The following is a 26,429-nucleotide window of genomic DNA, read 5'->3' as shown; positions in this document are numbered from 1 at the left end:
GAGAGGAGGAGAGACAGAGAGGAAGATCTTCCATCTGATGGTTCACTCCCCAAGTGGCCACAATGGCTGGAGCTGAGCCAATCTGAAGCCAGGAGCCAGGATCCTTTCCCAGGTCTCTCACGCGGGCGCAGGGTCCCAAGGCTTTGGGCGGTCCTCGACTGTTTCCCCAGGTCACAAGCAGGGAGCTGAATAGGAAGTGGGGCTGCCGGATTTGAACCGGTGACCATATGGGATCCTGGTACGTTCAAGGTGAGGACTTTAACCACTATGCTATTGCACCAGGCCCAAGTCTCAAGTTCTAACAGCCAAACTTGCACATGAGGACAAGCATTTGGCATGGTGGTTAGGTGGCTGCTCCGGAAGACCGCGTCCTCGTCCTAGCATTCTAGATTGGAGTGTCTGGTTGGAGCTCTAACTCCTTGTTTCCAATCTGCTAATGTGTACCCTGGGAGATAGCAGGGGTCCCTGTCACCCATGTGGGAGACCTACAGTGTCTTCTGGTTGCTGGCTTTGACCTTGTCTGAGCCTGGCCATTGCAGGCTTTGGGGGGGGGGGTGGTATGGGGCGAAGCAACAGATGGAAAATCTTCCTGGGTGTGCATCTCTGTCTTTCAAATAAACAAAAGAGATATCTTTAAAAACAACAACAATATGTGTATCTACAGCTCTCTCCTCAGGGCCCTGGCTAACCATGGGCTCACACTGCTGGCGGGAGGCACTTCGGGGTCCACTCTTAACTCTAAGGTGGGCAGGCAGGGGCCGGAGTGCAGGAAGGGGCAGGGAAGTTAACAATCACTGAGGGGTAGGGGATTTTAAAGCGTTCATGGACGACAGAACTAGAAGATGTACTGATTTGCATGCAGAAAGGGGAGATGGACACAGCGTGTTTTCACAGTACACACTCTCTGGTAACGTTTCAAAGGCCCCCCAACAGTCTGGGGAGAACAGCCTTCGCACCTTGTAGAGTTTAGTGGAGAACACGCAGGATGTGAATAAATGCAGGTAGAGACGGACCCCTGGTCCTGAAGTACGGCAGGTGCCACCTGAAGTACCTGGCAGTGAAACCCTTGCATCCCATGCCTGCATCCGCGCCCTCTTTCTGTCTGCCCGCTGCCTTGACTCATCACCAGTGGACGCACCACCGGGCTTCTAAATCTGTGTGTTCCACACCCATAGATTCCACTTGCAACCATTTGTGTAGGCTCTGCCTCATGTCGGTGGCTGAGACTCCCTCGCGTGACGGTTTACGGTCTGCAGAGAGACAACCCCGCAGCACACAGAACACGTGCCATTCTGTAGAAGGGCCTTGAGTATCCTCGGATTTGGGGACCTCTAAAGGGATGGGGTGAAGTTCCGGTGATGTGGACGTGGAGGGAGATGAGATGTTCTTGCAGTTTCTGTCTGGCTGTACTTCGTCACTACCCACTTCCCTGTCAATCAAATACGCCCACTCTGCTGTTGAATTACCTGCTCCTCCTACACCAGGAAGACAACGACGTCACAACAGCTACGTGGAAGTTAAGCTCCAGTGGAGGTGCAAACCCCCGAAGGCCTCCCCCGTTCCGCCCTGGTTGCCTGTTCAGTTAGGGTACCACTTGCTACCCCATCATAGGGACTATTAGATATTAAGAGGGGCCCCTTTTTGCCTTCTAGCTTCTGGCCCCTGGTGCTTCTTTGTTCTCCTCCCAGACTCTCTCCTCATGGGCAACATTCTGTTCACTGAAAGTGGGTATTTGGGGGGGGGCAGTGCTGTAGCAAAGGAGTTAAAGCCTCCACTGTGGTGCTGGCATTCCATGTGAGCATCTGTTTGAGTCTTGGCTGCTCCACTCTCAATCCACCCTGTTACTGTGCCTGGGCCCAAGTGCTAAGCCAACTACACCCACATGGGAGACCCGGCTGGAGCTCCTGGCTCCTGGTTCTGGTCCAGCTCATCTCCAGCCATTGCAGCCATCTGGAGAGTGAACCAGCAAATGGAAGATCTTTCTCTCTATTTCTCTTGCTCTCTCTGTAACTCTTTTTAAAATAAATAAATATATCTTCTTTTGTCTTTTAAAATTAGCCTGTCAGTTTCTAGTGCTTGTGACCAAGAACCTCATTTGTGTATTGCTTTTTTTAAAAAAAAAAAAGATTTGTTTATTTTATTAGAAAGGCAGATATAAAGAGAAAAGGATACAGAAAGATCCTGCATCTGCTGGTTCACTCCCAAAGTGGTCACAATGGCCAGAGCTGAGCTGATCCAAAGCCAAGAGCCAGGAACCTCTTCCGGGCCTCCCATATGAATGCAGGGTCCCAGGGGTTTGGGCCATCCTCTATTGCTTTCCCAGTCTCAGGCAGGAAGCTGGATGGGAAGTAGAATAGCAGGGACATGAACCAGTGCCCATATGGGATCCCAGTGTATGCAAGGCGAGAACTTTAGCCACTAGGCTACCGCACCAGGCCCATAAAACTATCTTTAAGGGGGAGCTGGTGTGATAGCCTTGTAGCTAAATCCTCTTTTTGCATCCTCCAGGGTCCCATATGGGTGCCAATCATGTCCCGGCTATTCCATTTCCCACATAGCTTGTGGCTTGAGAGGGCAGTGGAAGATGGCCCAGGGCCTTGGGACCCACATGGGAGACCCGGAGGAAGATCCTGGCTTTGAATTGGCTCTCTTCTGGCTGTCAGGGCCATTTGGGGCGTGAACCAATGGATGAAAGATCTTTATCCTTCTCTCTGTAAATACACCTTTCCAATAAAAATAAATAAATCTTAAAAAAAAAAAGAGAGAGAGATGAGCATCTTTCCATGTGGGTTGCCCACATTCTGGAGTGAAGTGCACTCACTCTCACTTTAAATTTACTGTGACTTGCGCACAACCTCACTTACGCCTCTGCTTGGCATTCTGATAATGTGGGAACAAGGGCCTGGAATATCATCATTGGGATACAGGTAATACTACAACCAATCCTCTCAATGCAAGGACAGGTGCACTGCCCTGGAGCCACGTGTGTCTACCACCGGCATCCCAGCTCATCACCACTCCCACACAGTGCCATCCGCAGACCTGGCCCTGCTTCCCGGAGTCCAGGGCCCAGGAATGGTAGAGCCCGTTGACGTGTTGCAACAGACAGGGTCTAGCCCACATCTGTGTTCTCACTCCTGCATCTCCCACACCTGTCTCTCCAGCCGCCCCGCAGCCTCCTTCTGCTCCTCACATGGCAGCTCATTCCTGCCGTGGGACCTTTGTTCACGCTTGGTGCCTGGGCCTTGGGGCTGCCACACTTGTACCCCTCCTCCCTGGCTCAGGACCTCACAGCTGTGCAGAGCAGCCCCTTCTCCAGGGGCCAGCAGGTGCCTGAGACACGGCAGGTACTGTGCAGTGCTGCCAATCTAGATCTCTTTGCTGCTCTCCCTGCTCCCACCTCTGATTGGCAAGATGCTGAGGCCTTCAATATGCATGGGGGAAAAATGCTGGACTGAGACACAAGACTGGTCCCCAGTTGGGGAGGGGTACACTATCCATTCTCCAACCCCTACACGGCTGAGGGGGTTGTCTTGGGAAGCAGACAACACGTCATCCAGAGCTGGCAGGGAGCTGTAACCCCAGTCTCCCTTCCCTCACTTGGCCAGCAGTGCAGACAACCAGAGAGGCTCTGTGGGCAAGGCTGGGGCCGCAGCAGAGCAGTGTCTGGGGAGATCTCATCCCATCTCCCCAGGTCTTGGCTGGAGTGCTTCCCCCATCCCTGCTCCCCCTTGACTCTGTGGAGGGCCACTGGGCCTGGGTATCAGGAGGATTAAAGACAGGACTAGAGCGACAGGAAGCGCCAATGTGCCCCTGGCCAACAAAGGGTTGGGAAGCTACACCCGACAGCGTGGCACGGGAAGGTGGAAGCAGTGGGCTTAGGACCCAGGCAGACTCTGGGGTCACGTTTTTGCTGTGTGACCAGAGGCAGGCCCCTGTACCTCTCTGGGCCTCAGTGTCCCTCTCCTGTGATGAGGATACAGCACTGGCTGGCATCATCCCCAGCCAGAGTCACCGGCCGAGGGGGAGGCAGCACAGGGGGGAAACCAGGAGCTTTCCATGAATGGCAAAAGCAGAGCCCAGCATGGAGTAGGGCTGGGGGTGTGGCCAGGGCCTAGGTCTGTGATGACTTTCTGGATTTTGGAAGGCCCAGGCCAAGTGCCGCGGGCAGGAAGCTCCTGGAGTCGAATTCCACCTCTGAGGAGTGCGACTGAATAATTCCGATGGCATCTGTGTCTGTCACACACACACACACACACACACACACACACACACACACACACACACACACACACACACACACACACACACGCCCCGGAGGCGCTGACTCGGCTATCCTGGTGTTCCATGATTCTAGGAATTAGGGCCGATTAACTCTGCGTCACGACCGCCAGGAAGCCCACACTGAATCCACCCACATCCCATCTCCTCCCTCTAAGCGTGGGCCAAAGAAGTGAGCATATTTGGGCTTCAGTGCTGGGGGACTCCAACGTCAGCCCCCTCGCCCCCTTGGCAAGCAGGAGGCCCCTGTTGCTCTGAAAGCCTGAAGCTCCAGCATCAAACAACCGTGGCATGACTCAGAGGCAAGAGGGCCCACCGGCCAAGTGGACAGCTGCCAAGGACAGGGAGACGGAAGAGCGCCACCCCTCCTCTCACCCCAAGATACTCTCTTCTCCAAGTATACGACCCTTTTAGGAAATAGGAGAACGAGCCTGGAAAGAGTTGCCAGGAAGGTTCTAGAAGTTTCTCTCCTTTTGAAGCCCTCCCTCCGACCTGGCATTCCAGAATCCCTGGGTGTATCATCAGGATGGTATGACTTACACTTCTGTCGTGATGAAACCGGTAAGCTCCGAGAGGAAGAGGAAGAGGATGAAGAGGCAGCAACAGATGGAAACTAGAAGAAACAAGACGAGACCCGCACGGTTAAGGGCAGTGGGCACTGCAGATGGCAGCCCAGCCCCCCCGGCCAGCCCTCTGCTGTGGAGAACAGAGGCCTCAGGACACACAGCTTGCAGGTGGGGTCCACCCCTCTGCACCCTTAAACCCCTTCTTACTCATGGAGTCCTCCGTGGCTGGCACAGATACAGCCATGGGGTCCCAGCCTCCCATAAAACCTCTTGAAGGCAGAATCTGGAGGTGTCTTAAGTGATACCCAAGCTGGGATTCATGTGGAATGAGCCACAGAGCCCACCCAGCATCCAGAACACCCAGTCCTCATGCCCACAGGAAGGCTGAGCCCACCCATCAGCTTGCCCCAGGTCCTACCTTCCCCTGCTGCCTCCCCACTCCCAAGACTGGGTACCAGGTCTGCTGGAGGAAATGCCTACATCGCCTTCAAGGGCAGGACAATGAGTACCCCAAGAGCTGTGCTATTATTGATATTTCAAAATCAATTTGAAAGAGAGTGAACCCCGTGGCTTCAGGGCCTGGCCTGGGGACACAGGAGGCATCCTTGGGCATTGAAGACAGCAGGGAATCAGCCCCTAGGGTACGGAACAAGGGCTGACCACAGCTCACCTGAGCTTATCCCAGAGAAGGGGACAGGCTGGCAGGCCAGGGCCATGCTCTATTCCACCATTCATGGGCTGTGTGCCCTGGATTACCTAAATGAGTCTCGGCAGACTCACCTAGAGAACTGTCACAATTGTAGTATCTATCTCCAGGGATTTATTCATTTTAAAAGTCTTTTTTTTTTTTTCATTTATTTCTTAGGAAGATAGATGCAGATAGCACCCAATCACGGGTTCACTCCCCCAAATGCCTGCCAACTCAATCGATGGCTGCCTGTGGGCAGCAGAGAACCAACCACATCAGCCACCACCCTGACCTCCCAGGGTGTGCCCTGGCCAGCAGTCAAGGGTCAGGAGCCAGAGCTGCCTATGGAACACAGGTTATCCCAACTACAAGGCCAAACACTTGTCTCTCCTTCAAAGGTTTAATTTCGTTTTATGACACCGTTTTGTAGGCTCTGGGATTTCCCCAACCCCTCCCCAGGCCCTCCCCCCATGATGGATTCCTCCACATTGTTGCAGTAGTACAGTTCAAATCCAGTCATGGTTCCTATACTGCAAGCATGTACCATGCATAGAGTCCAGCATCTTACTGTCCAGATAAATTCAACAGTTTCTTGGGGAGACCATCTCAGGTAGAGATGGTGGAATATCATCCCATCTAATGAAAAGCCACAACATAACATCAACAACAATTTGCAACATTATGGAGTTAATTGACAATGGAATTGAGTGAACAATATGTTAGAAAATGCCAGTTCTTAACCACATCCTGTGACTACTTCATTGACATTTCAATTTTACTTTAATATACACCCAGCTGCTATACACCTTCCACTGAATTTGGCAGGTTTTAGGATAGTCCCAACCGGCTTATAACTCTAACTAGGCATATGTTAACAACGGAGGTGTAAAGCAGTTTTAGGAGGGGTGTGCAGAGAAATCTTCAATACCTTAGTGAGGAGTAACTAATCTTTGTGTCCTACTTAGTAAGGCATGTGTGATTCCACACTGACCGTTTCCTGTCTGGTTCTAAGCTTTCTTTATTGGTCATCACAGGATCTAATGTCAGAACAACAGCTGGGAGCCCTGAGCAGTCCTCAGGAACAGAACAGTAAACTTCTTCCGGGACTTGGGAGGGGAGCTTTCTCTGGTCCTTACTTAGTTCCAACTTTGGATTCCCCCACCCCTCTTGCAATGACCATCATGGTTGCTCTGGTGCCCTACGCCTCCCCAAACAAACAAACAAACAAACAAAGGTTTAAATAGCACAGACACTAGGGATTGAAACTGCCCATGCAGGGAGCAACTGCTTAAGTGCCGTAGCTCAACTGGAGATGCTGAAAGGGAAAGGGTCTGGAGAAATGGAGAAGCCGACTTGACACACTGGCTGGCCCTTGTTTTTTTGGCCAAGAAAATGGCCACAACAGTCAGTGTTGGGCCAGGCTGCAGCCAGGAACCAGGAACTAACTCCATCCTGGTCTCCCACATGCCTGGCAGGGTTCCAAGCACCTGACTCTCTTCCCTTGCTTTCCCACGTATTGCAGCAGGGAGCTGAACTGGAAGTGGAGCAGCTGGGACTTGAACTGGCACTTCAGTATGGGATGCAGGAGTCACGGGTGGTAGCTTAACGCGCTGCACTGCACCAGCTCCAGGTGCAAAACATTTTTAAAGTTTACTACACAGTGTCTTCACGATACCTGTTTGCCATAAAGATCACCCAGACGCACAGATTTCAAGATGTTTTGCAGTTAAATGAACTTAGCTTTTAGTCTCATTTGTCCATGAACTTCCTGGAGTCCTCTCATACGTAAGTCCCTTTTTTTTCTCTTGGTGAACAGCAGTGTCACCCAGTACCCTTATGCAGCTAAACCCTGCCCACTCAGGGGCCAATGTCCCAAGAAGCCCCCTTTGGTTTGTGCATAATAGCTATAGTAGACTTGTTTTACATTTTAGGCACAGAAGCAATTTTTTTTTCAAGATTTATTTATTTTTATTGGAAAGTCAGATATACAGAGAGGAGGAGAGACAGAGAGGAAGATCTTCCGTCTGATGATTCGCTCCCCAAGTGACTATAATGGCTGGAAGTGAGCCAATCTGAAGCCAGGAGCCTCTTCTGGGCCTCCCACGCGGGTGCAGGATGGCCCAAGGCTTTAGGCCATCCTCAACTGTTTTCCCAGGCCACAGGCAGGGAGTTGAATGGGAAGTGGGGTTGCTGAGATTAGAACCTGCACCCATATGGGATCCCGGCGTGTGCAAGGCAAGGATTTTTGGCCGCTAGGCTACCACGCCAGGCCCAGAAGCAAATTTCAAATGTCTTGATTGACTGGCTGCTGAGAAAACTGGCTAGAGGAGATCAGCTGGCCCTCCAAACTTCCTGTGTCCTGTTATTGTGCTGGCTGTAGTCCAATAACCTGCAGGGAGAGAACTGCAGTGTACACACACACGATGTCCTTCACCCTCAAGTCTGCACCTGTTCTGCCCAGGATCGTATAAGGAGCCGTGTTTCAGATTTGTCCCCAAGCCCTCAGGATCCCAGTAGCTCACTGGGTGCTACTGGGATGAACAGGTACAACAGAGGAATGTGTCTAAAGACACGGCCCTGGAACCAGCAGCCTGTCTTGTCCCTCCAGCCCACCTTGACAACGCACCCCAAAATTCTCTTTCCAGACAGCAGTGTGGGACCATGCTGGAGAAGGTTTCTTTCTCAAAGGTGGTTATTACGTTCAAGACTCTGAGCAGGCCAACAGGATAAGAATGGGGTCTATCTGGCTGTCACTCCGGAGCTCTGAAGGTCTAATTTACACCTGTCCTACTGTGCCTGCTCCTCTCAGCCCTGTCCTTGATCTGGGGTCTCACGACCATTGCCTTGACCTCAGAGTGTAGCACGTGGCTCAGAGAAGGCACAAAATAAGTACCATATAAATGAATCCCTCTCCAACCCCACCCACCCCCAAAATGGTGGACAGCAGAGAGAGCAAGCATTTCCATCCAAAAAAGCCTTTAGAAACTAAGACTTGAAGGTTTTCCCATCCATGTTGGAACACAATTCGAAGATTCTCTGTGACTCCAGATCCCTTCTGAAAATCACCTGATGTTGCACAGCAGGAATGTGACCCCAGGAGAAGACAGGCTCACAGGGCTCCAGCAGTGACCAGCGAAGGGGACATGGACCCAAGACCCAATACTCCATGACGTCATGGAATTTATCCAAGGTTACCTGGCTACATACACGCAGGCTGCACAACTTGATCCCTGGCCTAGGAGTCGCTGGCACCCTGGGTTCTCTGGTTATCCACAGCACCAAGCACCGTGTGGTGAGACAGCAAGTGTCTGGCGCCGCCTGCCCTGCAGTGTGCGTTCCTCAGGACGCAGACTTGAGCTGTTCGCCTACGCAGCTGCAGTACTTGGCCTGGGTCCTGGCTCTCGGGGCCTGCTCTAATAAATATTTGCTCACTACTTGGTAGCTAAGGGCTAGCTTCCTATGCCTCATGCTCTTCCTTCGCTGGCTGGCCTGCACATCGCATCTGGGACATCTCAGATCCTGTCCCGCTGACGGCCACTTGGCAAGACCTTGTGCATGTCACAACCCATGTGTCCTTTGCCCCAGTAAATCCTCTTCTGGGAGGGGTGCTCTATAGAAAAGAACCGTTCAAGGCGTGCGGAAAGATACAGACAGGGATGTCTGCCGGCCGCAAAGTGGACTCGGGGCGCCAGTGACAAACCACAGGCCAGCCAGGTGGCAGGGGAGGGACAGGACGTGCGGCTGGCTGGGCGAACATGATGGTATCTGTGCTGATAGCACAGGCGTCCAACGTCTTACAGGGTACAGCTGTGTGCAAGGGTTGGAGATGGTACAGCAGGTCACCCCACCGACAGTGCTTCTCAGAAACCACCTCTTGGGGTGGGCGGGGCATACGTCTGATTGCTAAACATTCCGGATCAGGGGGAGACGAGATCGCGAGGAGAAAAGAGGCAGGGCTCCTGGGAGGTGCTGCAAAGGAAGCCTCCAGCCTCCGCAGACTGCTTGAGCAGGTGTACAAACTCAGTCATACAAGCCCCCTTTCTCTCACATGCCCTCTACGTCCCTGCCTGGGGGGTGGGGAGAGTGAGGCACAAACTTGTGGGGTTTTTGGAGTTGCAGACCTTGGGAGAATGGTGGGGGGATTCCAGCAAGATCGCCCTGAGAGGAGAGGCATCTGTGCCCTCAGGGCTTAGCAAGTATCTGGTGCTAGAAAAGTCCAGGGACACAATCAGGAGATGAAGGCTCAGAGAAGTGAAGTGACCCACCAAAGGTCACACAGCAGCTCACCGGGGTACCGAATGCAGCTCTGCTGACTGGAGGACCGGCTGATGCGCAGCCAGCCGCTCGACTCCCTTCCTGGCATTCAAAGAGCATCCCTGCAATTTGAACAAGACTGGAGTGAGGGCGAGGAGGGGCAGGTAAAAGGGAGAAGGGTGGGTGAGGTCATCTTCCAAATGAGCACGGCTGCCCCAGGAGCCAGTAGTCCCCTAATGTGCCTGTTGGCCCCCAGGGCCCTGCTCAGGCAGCGGGGCTGGGACAGTCCATGGGGAGGGCCTTAGCTCTGCTTCCACCTTTCGTGAGCTGTGGAACAGGAACACTGCCTCTCTGAGCTCATTTTCTCATCCAAAGAATGATGCACTCGTGCTTACAGACAGAGGCCCTGGATTCAAGTATCATGGTTTCAATTGTGGAATAATGACCGATGCACAAACAACAGAGGTCTTGACATGCAACCTTCAGCCAGCTTGCTGCAGCGTTCATGTCTGACACAACCACATCACAGTCCATACAATCAGGAAACCAACAGCAGTGCAGCACAAGCATCCACGTGCAGTCTCACCACAAATGCCTTGCTTCTGTCCCAGGAAACAGATCCAGAACCCTGTCTGCACTTACTCCTCCCGGCTCCTCAGTCCTTAAAATCTGGGATAGTTCTTCAGTCTTTCTCCCACTTCTCGAGGTCTCTGACAACTTTCTGATGATCGGGCATCTGTGGACATGTTCCCGGAGTCGAGGCTGGCACTGTTACAATCAAGCCTGGCTGGAGGAGTTCTGGATAGATCCCACTGAGGAGAGGTGCCCACACTTACCCCATCACAGGTACAGATGTGACATTCAGACAACTCGGCACCAGTGACACTGGCCACTGAGGCCTGGGGTAAGGTGGTACCTTCAGGTTTCCGTACGGTCAGGCTCCGACCCCTGCTTTCTCATCTCTATTCTTTGGAAGTGAGTTACTTAGTGTCTGCCCACTGTTAGGGATAGGAGAATTAAACTCTTCCTCTTGGGTGGCAGAATTCATGCTTTTATCACCTGCTTCTCCACAGAGCCCTCATTCGTTGATTTAAAGGACGGTCTTTAGAGACACATGTCTGGATAGGTTCATGATTTTCAGAACAAGCAACAGGAGAAAAGCATATTTAGATCTCTTTGTTCCACCCCGAAACCTGTTTTGCTCCCCACCCAGAGGCAGCAACCTTCCAGTGAGGATCCATTATTGCAAGTGCTTGGGACCAGGCATGCTTCGGATGGCAGCTTTTCTGGGGGTTGTGGCACCTTTGCAGATATGTAACAAGATGGCTCGGGGATGGGATCCAGCTCAAACTGCAGAATTCATTTGTTTCATGGATCCCTCACACAGGTGGGTTGAAGGTGACTTTACACGCAAAGGTTCCGAGATGCCTGTGTTTTCCAACGTGACCTTGTTAGCATGAGGTTCAGGAATGCCAGTGCTCAAAATATTTTGGCTTTGCAGCCCATCAGATTTTAGATTTAGGAATAAGGGGGTTTTGTGTTGGTGACATCACACATATCCTTCTAGAAGCAGAAGATACCAGTGCATTGCAGGGTTATGGCAATAAGAACGGATCAAGACGGATGTATGTGAAAGGCCCCGAAGGAGAACGCTGCTTCTTCCCTCTGTGGGTCAGAAGTTCTGCACAGCGCCTGGCATCGGGACCTGGGCACTGCATATGAGAGTGCCACCTGCAGTCGCAGTTGCTCCCCTTCCAATCCAGCTCCCTACCGATGCACCTGGGAAGGTGGTGGAAGACAGCCCAAGTACTTGGGCCCTGCTACTTATGTGGGAGACTCATGCTGAGTTCTTGGCTCCTGTGTTCAGCCTCGCCCAGCCCTGGACTACTATGGCCATTTTGGGGGAGTGCTCCAGCACACAGAAGATCTCTCTGTCTCTTCCTCCCTCCCTGTTACCTTTTAAATAAACAAATTAATAAACCTTATAAGCTCTGTGCAGAGAAAGCACGCACAAGTGCCAGGGGGGCATGTGAAGCAGGTGCGGGTAACCCTCCCCAGAGGGACTACTCACTGATGGCCCCGGTGTACGTTGGCTGCGTGAGGTCTTTGGGTACCTTCCTGTAGATGTCAAACCTGCAGGGAAGAAATGGGACAGGAATGAGGTGGGCAGAATGGGGCTCAGGCAGTGCAAGGCGCCACACAGTGTGGGTCTGTGAGGCACCGTTTTCTCTAGCACTAGTTCCTTCCATCCCTTCAACAGCCCTTGCTCCCCAAGGCCTCACAGGAACCCTCTGCTAGAAACCCACTCCCCCATCCTCTGATCACATGCCCTGCGTATTCTTCATGTCACCTTTTACCCAAGGTTGTTGCAAAGGACCTTGCTCCCTCATCTGCTTATGCTGATTTATACCCTATTAGGCTGTACTCCACCCCCGCCCCGAGGGTTGAGACTGGATCCTGGGTTTATCACTCTTGGTTGTGTCCCCAGACCCCAGCATGGGCTAGCACACAGTAGGCCTTTGACAGACAAGTGTAGGATGATGACCCCACATCTGAGTCTCAGGCGGCAATGACGCGACAGGAAGCAGGGAAACGCACAGTTACGCGGCGCCGCTGATTGTCGCGTCACCTCTTCCACCCCCTCTTCCTCTTCCTGCCTGTACCTCCTCCTCCTGGCTCCATTCCCTGACTCTCTCCCACCAGCTCCTGCCACCTGCTCCTTGCAGATTCTTTGGAATTCTAAGACATGATGAGGGTAACACAAAACCCTGCCGGGAGTCCTTGGCCTTGGCATCGGCTGGAATCGGCCCTGACTCCCAATGTTTCCCTCCTTGCCTCCCCCAGGGCGGAGACACGTTTCTTTCCTGTGGATCCCAGCGGAGCACTGGGAAGCTAGGCGGAGGGGTTTGGTGGAAGAAGGCAGAGTTTCCACATCAGGCGGACATGGGTTTAACTCCAGCTCTGCTTTGTATCCGGCTAGGGGATGAAGAGGTCCCAGCTTACCCTAGCTCACATCTCAGCAGTTCCTCTGCCTCACAGCTGTGTCTTTAGGCAGATGACTGCTCCTCTCGGAGCTGTACTCTCTTCACCTGTAAAGTGGGGTACAAGAGAGCCCGAGAGGCTGTGGAGCGAGCAAAGGAAGCACACATCTGCGGGGGCCCACTGCAGGCAGCTGGCAAGGCAGTCCCCCCTCTTTCCTGCATTTGAACCTGTGTGGGTGCAAGCTATTCCTTACATGGCCATTATCACAGAGCCCTCTGGCCACAAGGGTGCTCCCAGGCTCCCAGGCAAACTGACTCTCAGTGGGGAGGTCAGCGGCTGCAGCCTCAGGCGACAAGGAACAGTCGTTCCTCCTGGGTGCTTGCGAAACAACAGGAGCCTGCTGAGCCCAGCACAGGGGCCTGCCTCTCTTGCGTAAGTGCCTCAACTCCCATAATCACACCCGCCACAAACAGCTTCCTGCCACCTCCCATGGCAGTGGAGGAAGAATCCCTGCACAGGTGACAGACATCACTTTCTCTGCTGCCTGCCTGGCCCCGGTCAGCATCCTGAACCCTGAAATGCCAGGAACCTTAGGAGGCATCTGATCCCTGAGTGCATACAAGCAGTAGTAGGATCAGAATGCCTGGCTTCCACAGCGATTCCACTGTGATTTCATGGGACCTGGATGTGTCACCTAACCACTGGTTTCCTTAGTTCCTTTGTAAAGTGGGGACAACAGTAGCCTTCTCCCCAGTGCCCACAATGCCTGGGGCTGGGCCTTGGCCAGGGGCCAAGGATGGGGAATAAGGAATCCAATGAAGGTCTCCTGCACATATCTGGGCCATCACCTGCTGCCTCCAGGGACTGCATCAGCAGCAAGCAGAGTCAGGAACAGAAGGCAGGCACACTGGTACTGGACATGGGCACCCACACTGGTGTCTTCGGCACTTGTCTGTGCACTACCATGCCGAATGCCCATCTGACCGCCAATCAGAAAGCACCTTCCGATGTGGATTTCTCTTTGCAGACACTAGGGACATGGAGGTCAGATTCAGGCTGTGGCTGCCGGAGCCTACAGGCTAGCAGCAGGGTCAAAGGAGTGCCCATCCAGGGGGATCAGCGGGAGGTGCTAGGGGAACCCAGCAAGGGCCCTTCTGGAAGCCTCCTGCAGGAGGCGGAATCTGAACAGAGCAGCAGGAGAGGAGTGTGGGCAGAGGAGGTGAGGACAGAAGCGGAAGCGGAGGAGTGGGAGAGAAGCACTGACGTCCATGTGGAGCAGGGGACACGGGCTGGAAGGAAAGGAGATGGCAGAAGTGGCAGGGGCTGCAGCTTGAGGCGAGTACCAGCTTGAGCCAAGGCAGGCAAGCCCGGGGGGCACTGCTGCCAACTGCAGACGGCTTGTGGCTTACAGTGGCTCAACTCGGGATGCTGTGACTGAATCCTGGGTTTGGATCTTTTTGCAGCCCTGCAACATGTGACCCAGTCATCTCAGGCGACACTGGGTGGTGGCAGCGGCAGCAGCACAGTCAGTCCTGCAGGTACTGACACTTTACATTCAACCAACGGCACGGGCTGCCCAACACCTGCTTATGACACAGCTGTGGATTCGATGACTTTGTCCACGGTCAGTGTCCTAAGCATGCCTGCTGGAGGCAGTTCAGGCGAAGCCAGAATGTCTGATGGGTCAGATGCAGCACACGGTGTTTTTGATTTAACATTTCAGCGTCCAGTAAATTTCTCAGCACTGGAAACCCAGGAGTGTCTACACTGCCAGAGAGAGGTGCAGTCTCAGAGTGGTCCCGGGAAAGTGAATTCTTCTGACTTTTCAGAAGACGACTGGTGATTTTAGACTCCAGTGTTAAGGGCCAACAATTGCGCAGGACCAACGAGGAGAAGCTGCAGGTGGAATGAGGCTGGGGAGCCCGCTGTGGGGCCATCCGAACAAAGAAGTCCTCGCAGAGTGGGAGACAGAGAGAAGGGCACGACAGTCTTGTGACCTGCACACTACGCCACAGTGCCGGGTGGACTCCTCCGGAGGCTGTGGTGTCCAGGGGTGGGACTGGCTAGGAGGCAGGGAGAGGTTCTTGTCCTCACTCTGCCCCAGCCTGGTCTTGGATCAACAAAACACTGCTGACTCTCGCCGGACCTCGGTTTCTTCGGGTGCAAACCAGGGAGGTACAAACAAGATCTGCAAGATCTCCGCAAAACTAGCATCAAAGCCCTGACTTAAGATATCCAAGTGACGAATGACCCAGTTTCCGGTCCAGGTCCTCATCAGGGACTCCTCGGGCAGATGCTGGCCATCACAACTGACAAACCAGTGCTGCTTTGAAACTGGGAGTGTGGCGGGAAGTCAGAGGGCCAAGCATAACTTGGGGGAGCCAGTCTGGCAAATTGGATCAAGGTTCTTTTCCCAGAGCCGCTGGGGGTTCCCCAGAAGGCATCAACCTGTTCAAAACGCCCAAGTTCATGGCACAGATGCCCAAGGAGCCCCCTATGAGAGCTGATGGAGGCAGATGCTGCCACTGCCCTTCAGAGCTGCCAGTCCAGCCAACCCCTGGAAGTTGCCCCTTGACTGACTTGTGAGTTGAGCATTACAGTCCCATTTCACAGATGAGGCTTAGAGAAGCTGGAGGCTTGGCTAAAGTTAGGATGAGCTGTGGCAGGGGTCTGAATCCTGGCCTAAAGTACACCCTGATAACGTCTCTATTTCCACGTTGTCACAGACCCAAGCTGGGGAGTGGCATGGAGGGGGCGCTGAACAAGACCCCAGTCTAAGGGCTGACCACAAGCCAAGTGAGTCAGCCGCGAGTGTCTGTGAGCAAATGGGCTGCCGGCAGGCCGGTGAGAACGCAGGCATGTGACAGACCAGGAAGTGAGCCGTCCGTCTCCTCTGCTTCACATGAGTCAGTGAATGATGTGACCAGTGGCGGCCAGGGCGTGGAAAACACAATGTGGAGGAAAGAGGAGAGGAGATGGGGGAGAGCGATGCCAGCCCCTTGACTGGCAGGTTCTCTCTTGATTAATGTGTGAGTTGAGCACTGCAGTCTCATTCCACAGATGAGGCTTGGAGAAGTTGGTGGCTTGGCTGAAGGTCCCACACTTAGGACGAGCTGTGACAGGGGTCTGAATCCAGGCCTCAATGATGTCCTTGCTACTTTTTCCAATAATGTAGGGATAAATCAAGCCCATTTGGGTGGATAATACTTCTTAGGAAGAGAGATTAAAGAACTGGAATTGCTTAACTTTCAACAGAAAAAAGCTCAAGCATGGAGTGTCGATGGATGTCCCCAAAATGCTCTCTTTTAGTCTGCCCTCTAGACCGTGTCTAAATCTGGCCCTCCCAGTCCTGCTCAGCCCTGCCCAGCCCTGGCCCTTTATGGGAACTGAGTCAATGAATGGAACTGCAAGGGCCTAGCATTCAGCGGCTGGTCGTAAGAATGAAGTCTGCCTTGTGGTATAGTGATAATGAGGTGCTGGCATCCCACATGGGTACCAGCTGAAATCCCGGTTGCTCCACTTCTGATCCAGCTCCCTGCCAGTAATGCACCTGAGAAAGCAGTGTGAGATGACCCAGATGACTGGGCCCCTGCCCCCACGTGGGAGATCCAAGGGAAGCTCCTGGCTCCTGGCTTCAGTCTATTGCAGCCATTCAGGGAATGAACCAGCAGATACAAGATCTTTCTACATCCTTCCCTCTAACTCTGCCTTTGCAATAAACAAACAAACAAACAAAAAGTCTTTCTTAAGAAAAAGAATACAGGGGCTCGGTGCAGTAGCCTAGAGCTAAAGTCCTTGCCTCGCACATGCCGGATCTCCTATGGACACTGGTTCTAATCCCAGCAGCCCCACTTCCCATCCAGCTCCCTGCTTGTGGCCTGGGAAAGCAGTTGAGAACAGCCTAAAACTTTGGGACCCTGTACCTGCATGGGAGACCTGGAGGAAGTTCTGGGCTCCTGGCTTCAGATTAGTGCAGCTCCAGCTGTTGCGGTCACTTGGGGAGTGAATGATCGGACAGAAGATCTTCCTCTCTGTCTCTGCTCCTCTGTATATCCGACTTTCCAATAAATAAATAAATAAATCTTTGTTTAAAAAAAGGCAAAGAGGAGGAAATGGATGGTGGTGAAGATGGCTGACTGGCGCACAGGGGTTTCTGTACACTACTGTTCTCTCAACGTTTGTGGAGATTTAGATGTTTTCACTTAGAATAAAACAGAAAGGACGCTGAGAGTGGACGGAGAGGGGGTGGCAGCTGGCAGGTAAGAGCTTTACCTGCTGGGACAGGATCTAGGAGACCTGGGGTCAGCTCTACTGGGCACCCTGAGATCACAGTGCACAAACCAGTCATGGCAAGGAAAACAGAGCCATCCCCAGAGGCTGAAGTAGTTTGACACGGGTCCCCTCCCTGCAGATACAGGAGAAAAAAAAAATAATTGAAGCATTTATCTCATCCATTTTCCTCTCTGCCTAACCCTCCTTACCCTAGTCGGAAGCTCCTGTGGCCATGTAACCCTCTTAACTATATCAACAATGTTGCAAATAAAAAGAAAAGGACAGCCTCCCCTCATCCACGGGCTCGTTTGACTCAAAGTATTTAACATAATACAAAACCCAGCCAGCAAAGCCTCCTGGGTCCTCTGTGCTATTCCTGCCCTTGAAAAGCTGTGAGCCAGGGGTTTTCAGCCAGGAGTGATTAGCAACATCCAGGCATACCCTGGCTGTCACAACTCCTGCTGGGTAGAGACCAGGACTTCTGCTGAACACCCCACAAGGTACCGTGTGTCCCCACTGTTCAGTTACCCCCAACAGTCCCAGCAGTGCTGGCAAGAAGCTCCACCCACTGCCGACCAAACTCCCCAGGTAGAAGCTCATGTTCCCGTTAATCCCGCACAACAGTGGGTTACCCCTGCATCTGCTGGGTGGTCTGAGCCACCCATGGCTTCCATGGCCCCAAGAATTCAGGTTAAGCCATCTTCTACCCTTCCCACTTTGATCTGAGAAGGTGGAGCTCACATGGAAAAAAACCTGGCCAGGGTACCCATTGGGAAAAGATTTCCTATGACTTCTACTTGAGTTTGAACCAAAAATATGCCAAATCCACGCTCTGGTTCCACCCCATCCTGGCACAGAGTAGACTCCCTGAGGACACCTGCCAGGGTTGGATGTGGAGCCCACGGGAACATGAGCACAAGACTTATTCGACCACGGGGCACTGGACAGGTGCAGTCGGACCTCCGGAGCAAGGAACATCTGTGTGACCTCAGCCCAAACAAACACCTGTGACTTCCCATGCCCCCGAGAGATGCGACTGGCCCTGGAAACAGCTGACGAATAGGTTTCATTTGTAATGTCTTTTCATAGCAGAATGCCTCAGCTGTGCTGTTTTGGCTTTTGCTGCTGGGGAACCTCACTTCTCCCCGGCTCTCACCGACCCAATCTCCGCTCGCTCCTCTGTGGTTCATCCATCGTGGGCGGCTCGCGGGCAGGCACTTCTGATGTCACTGTTTCCGAGGCTTTAATGAAATCAGATGCCATTTAGGACCAAGTCATTGGAAGTAGCGGGTCACTTATCCCAAAAATAGCCATCAAGGCTTTTAGGTGTAGCTCTAGCCTGCTCAGCCATGGTGCCCACCAGTCTGGCAGAACCCTCGGTGCCGAGGGCCAAGAACTTAGGTTAAAAAAAAAACACAAACACCCCATCAGCTTGTTCACTTATTCCCCTCTAGCATGCAGGGAATGCTCCAGTATGTGTGGCCGTGCCCACGCATGTGCCTGCACGTGGGGGTGCAGAGGTAAATGAAGACATCAGAGTGGAGCAGCAAGACCAAGCACAAACTCTGGAATCATTCTCTCCTCTTCCTCTGCAATCCTGCCCTTGACACTGAAACTGCTACTATGAACTCAAGCCACTTTCCCTTTGCCAAATGGGAGGGAAGGCTGATGCTCTCTCCAGTCCAGTTGAAGGGTCTTGGAGGCAGTGGTAACAGTGACAGCCACGGCAGCTGTGGCAGCTTACCGTGCACAGGGCTGCGGGCTCAGACCCTCCCTCTCCCATCATCCTTATAGCCCAGCATCAGGGGGTCACACTACCATCCTCACTTTACTGGCTCTGGGTGGTGACCTAGGCGCACTGGGCAGTAGAATGCAGAGGTCACCCATGTTTGTGTCAGTCCTCCTCCCACACCATACCCCTGTGTAGTCCATGTTCACAGCCCAGTTTCACAGCTCCATCACCCCCTTGGGACCACAGAGTCCAGGCCTTTCCCTCCCTCCTCCTTCCCACCATCTGCCTGGGACTCGCTGTGTCCCCAGCTGCTTCTCCATCTTCTGGGCTCTGTAGACAGATTCCTGGCCCGGCCATTGGGGCTGGATATAGGGTCCTTCCACTCCTGCTGCGCCGGGCCTGGTCAGATTTGCCCCTGTATCTCCTGTGGGTCATGTAAGACCTGGCCTGCTCGTAGCACTCAGTCTGTGCCAGTTTACAGCAGCACCAGCTGCAGAGGCAGACACGTTGGCTAGAGGGGGCGCTATGCACATCACCCAGGGTGGGTGGAAGATAAGGCTGGGAAGTTCCTAGGACCAAGCAAGACTGTGGCCCAGGGCAGAAGGCTTCCTCCTGTGAGACTCCATGTGCACGCATGTGTGAGTGGGGAGTGAGAACCACGAATCTACGGCCTCACTTGTATCTTCAGAAGCGAAAAGCAGACGCAAAGCCAAGAGTGTACACACTGGTTCCTCTCGCTATTCTTCGCAGATGCAAAAACACTGAACGCTTGGGGACAAATCTGACGGAAAGAAGTGCAAGACCCACCTGCGGTACATCAGGAAATGCAGCTGGGGGAAATGAAAGCCGATGGCAAACAGAATAATCCTAGCACTACACTGCATAAAGGGCTGTAGTTTGGGGTATTCATAAGTCACTTTCGATTGCCATCTGGAGAGTGAACCAATGGATGGAAGCTCTCTCTCTACCTCTGCTTTTCAAATGCATAAATACAGCTTAAGAAAATTAAATTAGGGCCCAGCGAGGTGGTCTAGTGGCTAAAGTTCTTGCCTTGAACATGCCGGGATCCCATATGGGTGCTGGTTCTAATCTGGGTGACCCGGCTTCCCATCCAGCTCCCTGCTTCTGGCCTGGGAAAGCAGTCAAGGATGATCCAAGGCCTGGGGACCCTGCACCCACTTGGGAGACCTGGAAGAAGTTTCTGGCTCCTGGCTTTGGATCGGCAAAGCACCGGCTGTTGCAGTCACTTGGGGAGTGAAGATGGATGGAAGATCTTCCTCTCTGACTCTCTTCTGTATATCTGACTTTGCAATAAAAATAAAAATAAATCTTTAAAAAAAGAAAGAAAAAATATATTGGCTTCCACTGATACAAAAAAGGAAACTGAGATTCAGAACAGACTTGGCAGACACGGTGACTCTGGTTGCGACCCCCGAGTCAGGAGACCAGCAGGAGCGAGCCAGAGAAGGCAGGGCCAGAGGAGCCCCAGCTGGCAGCCAGCGCCGCCTAAGGCTCACAGTCCCCAAAGGCCAAGTTGCTCCAGCAGTCTGTGGCCAAGCCATGGGTTTGTGCCCTCACCCATCTGAATGCAGTCACAGCAAAGGAGCCTGAAGGGTCAGCTGTGTCCTTTCCGTGAGCAAGGTCAGGCTTCCAGATCCCACGTGTTACAATCCCAGCCAAAAGGGCAGACAGAAGGAGATCAAGTGGCTTCCTGGCTGGCTCAGCAGCGAGTCTAGCCGGAACCTCTCATCCCCATGCATCTCAGTGATGCTCATTTCTTTGCAGTATGCAGGTTGTAAATGAAGACAGTGACAGGGCATTTCTGCTGTCAGAGAAGGCTCGTTGCAAAGGAAAATCAGCTGGTGGCCAAGTGGATGTCCAGGAGCAACTATCCAGGCAAAAGAGACAGTACATGTGAACACCCTGAAGCAGGGAGTGAGTGAGGTTGGGACAGCCAGAGTGAGGCCTGAGGCTCCAGGCGACAAACACTTCCCTCTCTATGAGAAGTCATCTCAGGCCCAGTGCAGTAGCCTAGCAGCTAAGGTCCTCGCCTTGCACATACTGGAATCTCGTATGGACACTAGTTCTAATCCTGGCATCCCCGCTTCCCATCCAGCTCCCTGCTTGTGGCCTGGGAAAGCAGTCGAGAGGACGGCCCAAAGCCTTGGGGACCCTGCAGCCACGGCTCCGGGCTCCTGGCTTTGAATTGGCTCAGCTCTGGCTGTTGCGGCTGTTTGGGGAGTGAATCAACAAATGGAAGATCTTCCTCTCTGTCTCTCCTCCTCTCTGTATATCTGACTTTGCAATAAATAAAAATCTTCAAAGAAAATAAATTAATACTACTGGTAAGTTTCCCTCGAAGCTAATTCCTTCAGGGCAGGAAGTGTGCCTTACACCCTGAGGATCCCACTGCCTAGAGAGCTTCACTTCTAAGCAGCAAGAAGCCAGCCCCCCCCCCTTCTTTCCTGGGGCAGAGACAGGCGTGAAGGCTGGGGAGAGGGTGGGAAGGCAGTCCCTGCCCACTGTGCAGCCCACATCCAGCTGACCTGGCTTCTTTATAGCTTATGGCACACCAAAGCTTGTGCCTGAAAAAGAGCCCATGTTGGGAAATGCAAATATACAAGCAATTCCCTGAGGGGTTGTTATTTACAGACAGCAAACACCTTTCCCTCTGCAAAGAGATTCCAGGGAATGCCATGCTTAATTAAAGGGGAGTGAACAGCAGCTCACATCCTCCAACCGGCACGTGCAGCTCTCTGCAGCAGAAAAATGCCATTCCCCAGGGCAGACACACCTCACAGTGATGTGGGCTGGGCAGGCCTGAGAGTCCACAGGCAGCCTCCGGGCAGTGGCCTGTGGCAGGGACAGCCCCAGGGTGGCCACGGCAGGAAAAACCAAAAAGCATCAATGTGGGCCCAGGGTGATAGTGTGATAGCGTGATAGCATAGCAGTTAAAGTCCTCACCTTGCACGCGCCATGATCCCATATGGATGCGGGTTCTAATCCCAGCAGCCCTGCTGCCCATCCAGCTCCCTGCTTGTGGCCTGGGAAAGCAGTGGAGGACGGCCCACCCACATAGGAGACCTGGAAGAGCTCCTGGCTCCTGGCTTCAGATTGGCTCAGCTCCAGCCATTGCGGCCACTTGGAGAGTGAACCATCAGACGGAAGATCTTCCTCTCTGTCTCTGCTCCTCTCTGTATACCCGCCTTTCCAATAAAAACAAATAAATCTTATTTTTTTAAAAAAAGCATGAATGCAAAAAATCTAGCCATTAAGACCAAATATTCATAACTTTTTTAGACACTTGTGTGGGTTAGATTTGGCCTCGGGGAGCCATCAGTTTGTGAACTGGGCCTTCAATCTTGCACCTGAAAGTGTTTTTTTAAACAACAAATAGACAATAGAACTGAAGAGTCAGAGGGTGGAGCTGGAAGGGGATGCAGAAATCTCGGAGTTCTCAAGTAGCCAGGAAGGTGCAGCTGTGATTACGTCAGCAGGCCGCCCAGAGCTGCAAAGGCTGAGTGTGTGCGAGTGCTGAGATGGATTAGCAATGCCTGCCAAGGACGCAGGAATGGGAACATTCAAGGCACATATGCTGGGTAGCCATTGAGGCAGTTTCAATCCAGACCTATTCTAAAGACAACTCCTGGCTTCTTTGAAGTCCCTCCCCCGCCCCGCCCCATGGCACCTAGGCCCCTAAGTCTTTGGACCTTTTGGATTTGTTACCCACCAGAGACTGAGGGAGAAGCCCTCTCCAAACCAACATTGTAAGTCCATCAGAAAATTGGATTGCTAGGGTGACTCATTTTTACCCCTGACAGCATCTTTTCCAAACAGCAAGGGGCATCACTGGACACATGAAGCAACTGAGGAGGCTGCCCACGGTGCACACCACACATGGTTCCAGTCGCGGGCCTGGAGCTGGCCAAGGGGCCCCTGGAGGCCAGTCACTCCCCCTCGCTATTGAGTCACACCCGGCCGCTGCAGTGTGCTGGCTGCAGAGTCTTCAGTTTTCCTTGGCTCCTGAGCAAAATGTACTTTTCCAAAGGACATGGGGTTGAACTGAGCCTCTATTTTGCAATGCCCTGGCTGTGGCGAGGCCAGCTTCCCTTTGCTGAGCACATGCTGTCCCGCGGAGGGAGAATGTAGCTGTCACTTCCCTTCCATGCTCCTCTCTCCTCCCCCAGGCCTACACACTGTCCTGGAGCAGGGCTACAACCACCCCTGACAGCAGGCCGCGAAAAGCACAGCCATGGTCCCTTCTCATCCCAGCTGGGCACATGAGCAGCACACAGGCTTGACTACCACCAACAAGTGGGTCAGGATCTGGTGTGTGTTTGTTTTAATGGATTGTGCTTTAGAGCAGTCTAAGCTCCCAACAAAACTGGGTGGAAGGTAGAGATGTGCCATGTGCCTTGGCTCCCATGTGTCCCTGCTACTGTCCGTGGTCCCCGTGAAATGCCCGCTGTGTCTCCATCAGCAGAGCATCCCCCAGAATAAGGTCCCTACCCTAAGAAGTTCCCTGTGCTGTACCTGCTCCTTTTATTGTCCCCAAGTGTCACCCTTAAGGTGCAGATCAGCCTCTTCCTCTGGGTGACACCTGGACACACCAAGTCCATTCATGCCTTGAGGGCTCATCTGCACTGGCTACCACGTCTGTGTCTGCTGGAACCATGCCCTTGGCCTTTGAATCCCCAGTGGTTTCCTAAGTCAGGGGCTCTGCCTGCCTTCTGTACGAGCTGCATGCCTTTGGACAAATTTCTCTGAACCACCAGGGTTTTCAGTGGGGATAAAAACACAGTCCTAATTGCCACCCACAGCTTGAAGGTAGCCACAGCAGGTGTCAGTCAAGGTTATCACCATCACTGACCCCATGGATGAGATGGACACTCCTGGGCTACTGACCTTTGCTCCCTGCAGAGTGTCACATTGGGGGTTGGGCTGCAGGGGCAGGGAGCAGAGACAATCCTGACTTTGCTTAGGCAACCAACTAAACTTCTTGCGGTTCCCATTTGATGACTCTGTAAAATGGGGGTGGTGACAAGGTCCCATTCCCTTGCTAGGGGAGGTCTGGAGACACAAAAGCGATCACTGGCATTGGAATGCACAAAGAGCTCCCAGCACACAGCAGGCCTGCACAACAAGTCAGCTCCTCTGACCCTGAGGGTCTGGCCCTTTCCCACCAAAGACACTGCTGCAAGCAGGGGTTGAAAGGGAGCCCCACCCATCCAGGTCTGAGGGGTCTGTCTGCTAGCCAGAGGGCAGTGCCAGGATCACCAGGAAATACTGCAACCAGGCCCCCAAAGGCCTGGAACTGGATCTCTGTGGGCCAGAGGTAAGGTCCCCACACCCAGGACCAGCAGAGATGACACTGGTACAGTCCTGCTGCTCTGCCAGGCACACCCTGGGGGCCAAAAAAGGCTGGCCTAGCCTGCCTGCAGCAAGAGTCAAGAAATGCTTGTGGGAAGACAAGGGGACCAGAAAGGCCTGGGCCTTTGGGACCTCCGCCAGAGAGGGGACAGAGATGCTGTGCACAGTCCGACTTCTCTCCTTCTCTTTGCAACTCTGTATTTCAAATTAAAAAAATAAACCTTTCAAACAAATATCTTGGAGAAAAACAAGTTTGTCATGAGCTGGGTTTAAGGAACACAACTGCACTGGCTTAATGTCATGTAAGAGGGACTGTTTTAGCCTTTCTTGTTTTCTTTCTTAAACATTTATTTATTTATTTTAGATTTATGTTTATTAAAAAAAAAATTTTTTTTGTTTGAAAGACAGATTTTACAGAAAGATTTTTTATCTACTGTTCATTCCCCAAATGGCTACAGTGACTATAGCACTGAGCCGATCCAAAGCCAGGAGTCAGGAGCTTCCTCTGGGTTTCCCACGTGGGTCATCTTCTGCTGCATTCCTAGGTTTGTGAGCAGGGAGCTGGATCAGGAGCAGAGCAGCCGGGACTCCTGCCGAAGCTGCAGAGGCTCTGCAGGGGCCAAGCAGACAGACCATCTTCTGCTGCCCTCCCAGGCACACCAGAGCCTGTATCAGAAGCGGAGCAGCCAGAACCTAAACCAAACTCCGATATGAGACAGCTGCATCACAGGCAGGGAGCAACATCTGCAGTGCCACCATGCCAGCCCTGTAGCAGCGTTTCTCTGTATACTAAGCCAACCTGTGGGTTCTCCACTCATGATCTATTGATTACCTCCTCTGGGGACCGCCTACAGTAAGGCACGATGGGCAGAAACCCAGGGGCAGGATGCCAAGGCCCCTGGGGATGGAGATGTGAGTCAGACTGGCCCAGGTAGGCATGCAGGTTCTGCCCTTCCTGCTCTGTGAGCCGGGCTAGGTGATGATGCTCTCTGAGACACACAAAGCACATAGCTACTTACTTCCTGCCATCACAGCTCATGCTTTGTCACTTCAAAGTGATGATGATTAGCGAGGCTAAGGGGTCAGTTTAACGGGTTGCAGTTGGCATGAGAAACCTGGCAACAGAACAGTAAGCAGCAGTGTGCATTCCCTGCGGCCAGGGAAGCAGCATGGTGCAGAGCTCCTGGACAGGGCTGGTCCCCTGGGCTGGGGCTGAAGGCTACTTGTCACAGCAGGCAGAGAGCAAAGCACTGAGAAACCCCACTCCACTCAGCACCACTCAACACAATGTTGTACACGGCAGGGCCTGGCTCTCAGAATGAAGCAGGGACAGTTAACACCATTAGAACTGTCCCAGTACCTCCAGAAAAGTCACACGCTTGCCTTGCTTTGTTTTTAAAGGTTACAATGCTGTGAGGTGGAGAGATCAGGCACAGGTGCCCTGAACGGCCACAGACCGGAGCTCCTGGAAGACAGACAGGGGACCCAGCATGACAGCTCAGCTGTGCCCCAGGGGTCGCAGTTCCTGTCCCTGCACGAAGGCAGGCAGGTGGCTGCGCAGTGTTGGTGCTCAGGGTGGTTTTCTCTGGAATCTGCACAGCTCAGAAATCGTATGAATCAGCAGCCAAGGAGATTCTTCCCTCCCTATTTCACCCGCAAGCCTCTGGACCAAGTCTAGAAGAAAATGTGACTTTGTGCTAGCAGGTTATTTGAACACCTTATCATCTCATTTCTGCATAAAATGAGGAGCAGGCTTTAGGCAAAGAACCATCAGCAGCTTGGCTAGAACCTCCTCATCGCTTTCACAGACACCCTGGATTCAAGGCAGGTGACTGTCACGCCATCTCTAGGGATGACGCGTCTTTATACAATTTTTTTTAAAAATCTAAAAGAATTGAAGACAGAGACAGAATGTCTTTTATCCTCTGGTTCACTCCCCAGAATGGTCAGGCATTGTAGCCCCATTCAGTTCTCCTACACAGGTGACAGGGGTTCACGCATCTGGGCGACCCTTTGGTGCTTTCTCAGCACATTAGCAAGAAGCTGGATTGGAAGTGGAGCATCCGGGATTCAAACTGGTGCCCATGCAGGGTGCTGCTGTAACAGGCAGTGACTTCACCTGCTGAGCTGTAATACCAGCCCCGAAAGACACCTGCTTTTTAAATCTCCTATGTTCAAGTTTTAGAAAATGAGTCCGTTTAAACAAAATACAGGGTTGAGTGTTTGGTCTTTCAGTTAAGATGCCAGTTAGGACTCTTGGCAGAGTGCCTGGGTTCCAGTTCCG

At 52.8% G+C, this 26,429-nt stretch overlaps 1 protein-coding gene across 1 annotated transcript in view; it reads right to left on the bottom strand.

Annotated features, from left to right (window-relative positions):
• The window catches only part of ERGIC1 (endoplasmic reticulum-golgi intermediate compartment 1), a 91,869-nt gene that overhangs the window by 41,965 nt on the left and 23,475 nt on the right, over positions 1-26,429 (bottom strand). Inside the window, exons 3-4 of the mRNA XM_040974653.1 lie at positions 11,861-11,922; positions 4,822-4,894 (exon numbers count right to left, since the gene is read on the bottom strand). Of these exons, the coding sequence (XP_040830587.1) occupies positions 4,822-4,894; positions 11,861-11,922 (135 nt within the window). The remainder of the gene's footprint in view (positions 1-4,821; positions 4,895-11,860; positions 11,923-26,429) is intronic.

The sequence above is a fragment of the Ochotona curzoniae genome, unplaced genomic scaffold (genome assembly GCF_017591425.1).
Source record: "Ochotona curzoniae isolate NIBS_2020 unplaced genomic scaffold, NIBS_Ocur_1.0 contig_1, whole genome shotgun sequence".
NCBI classification, from domain to species: Eukaryota; Metazoa; Chordata; class Mammalia; order Lagomorpha; family Ochotonidae; genus Ochotona; species Ochotona curzoniae.
The sequence above is the reverse complement of the archived record's forward strand: the minus strand, read 5'-3'. Positions and strand labels throughout refer to the sequence as shown.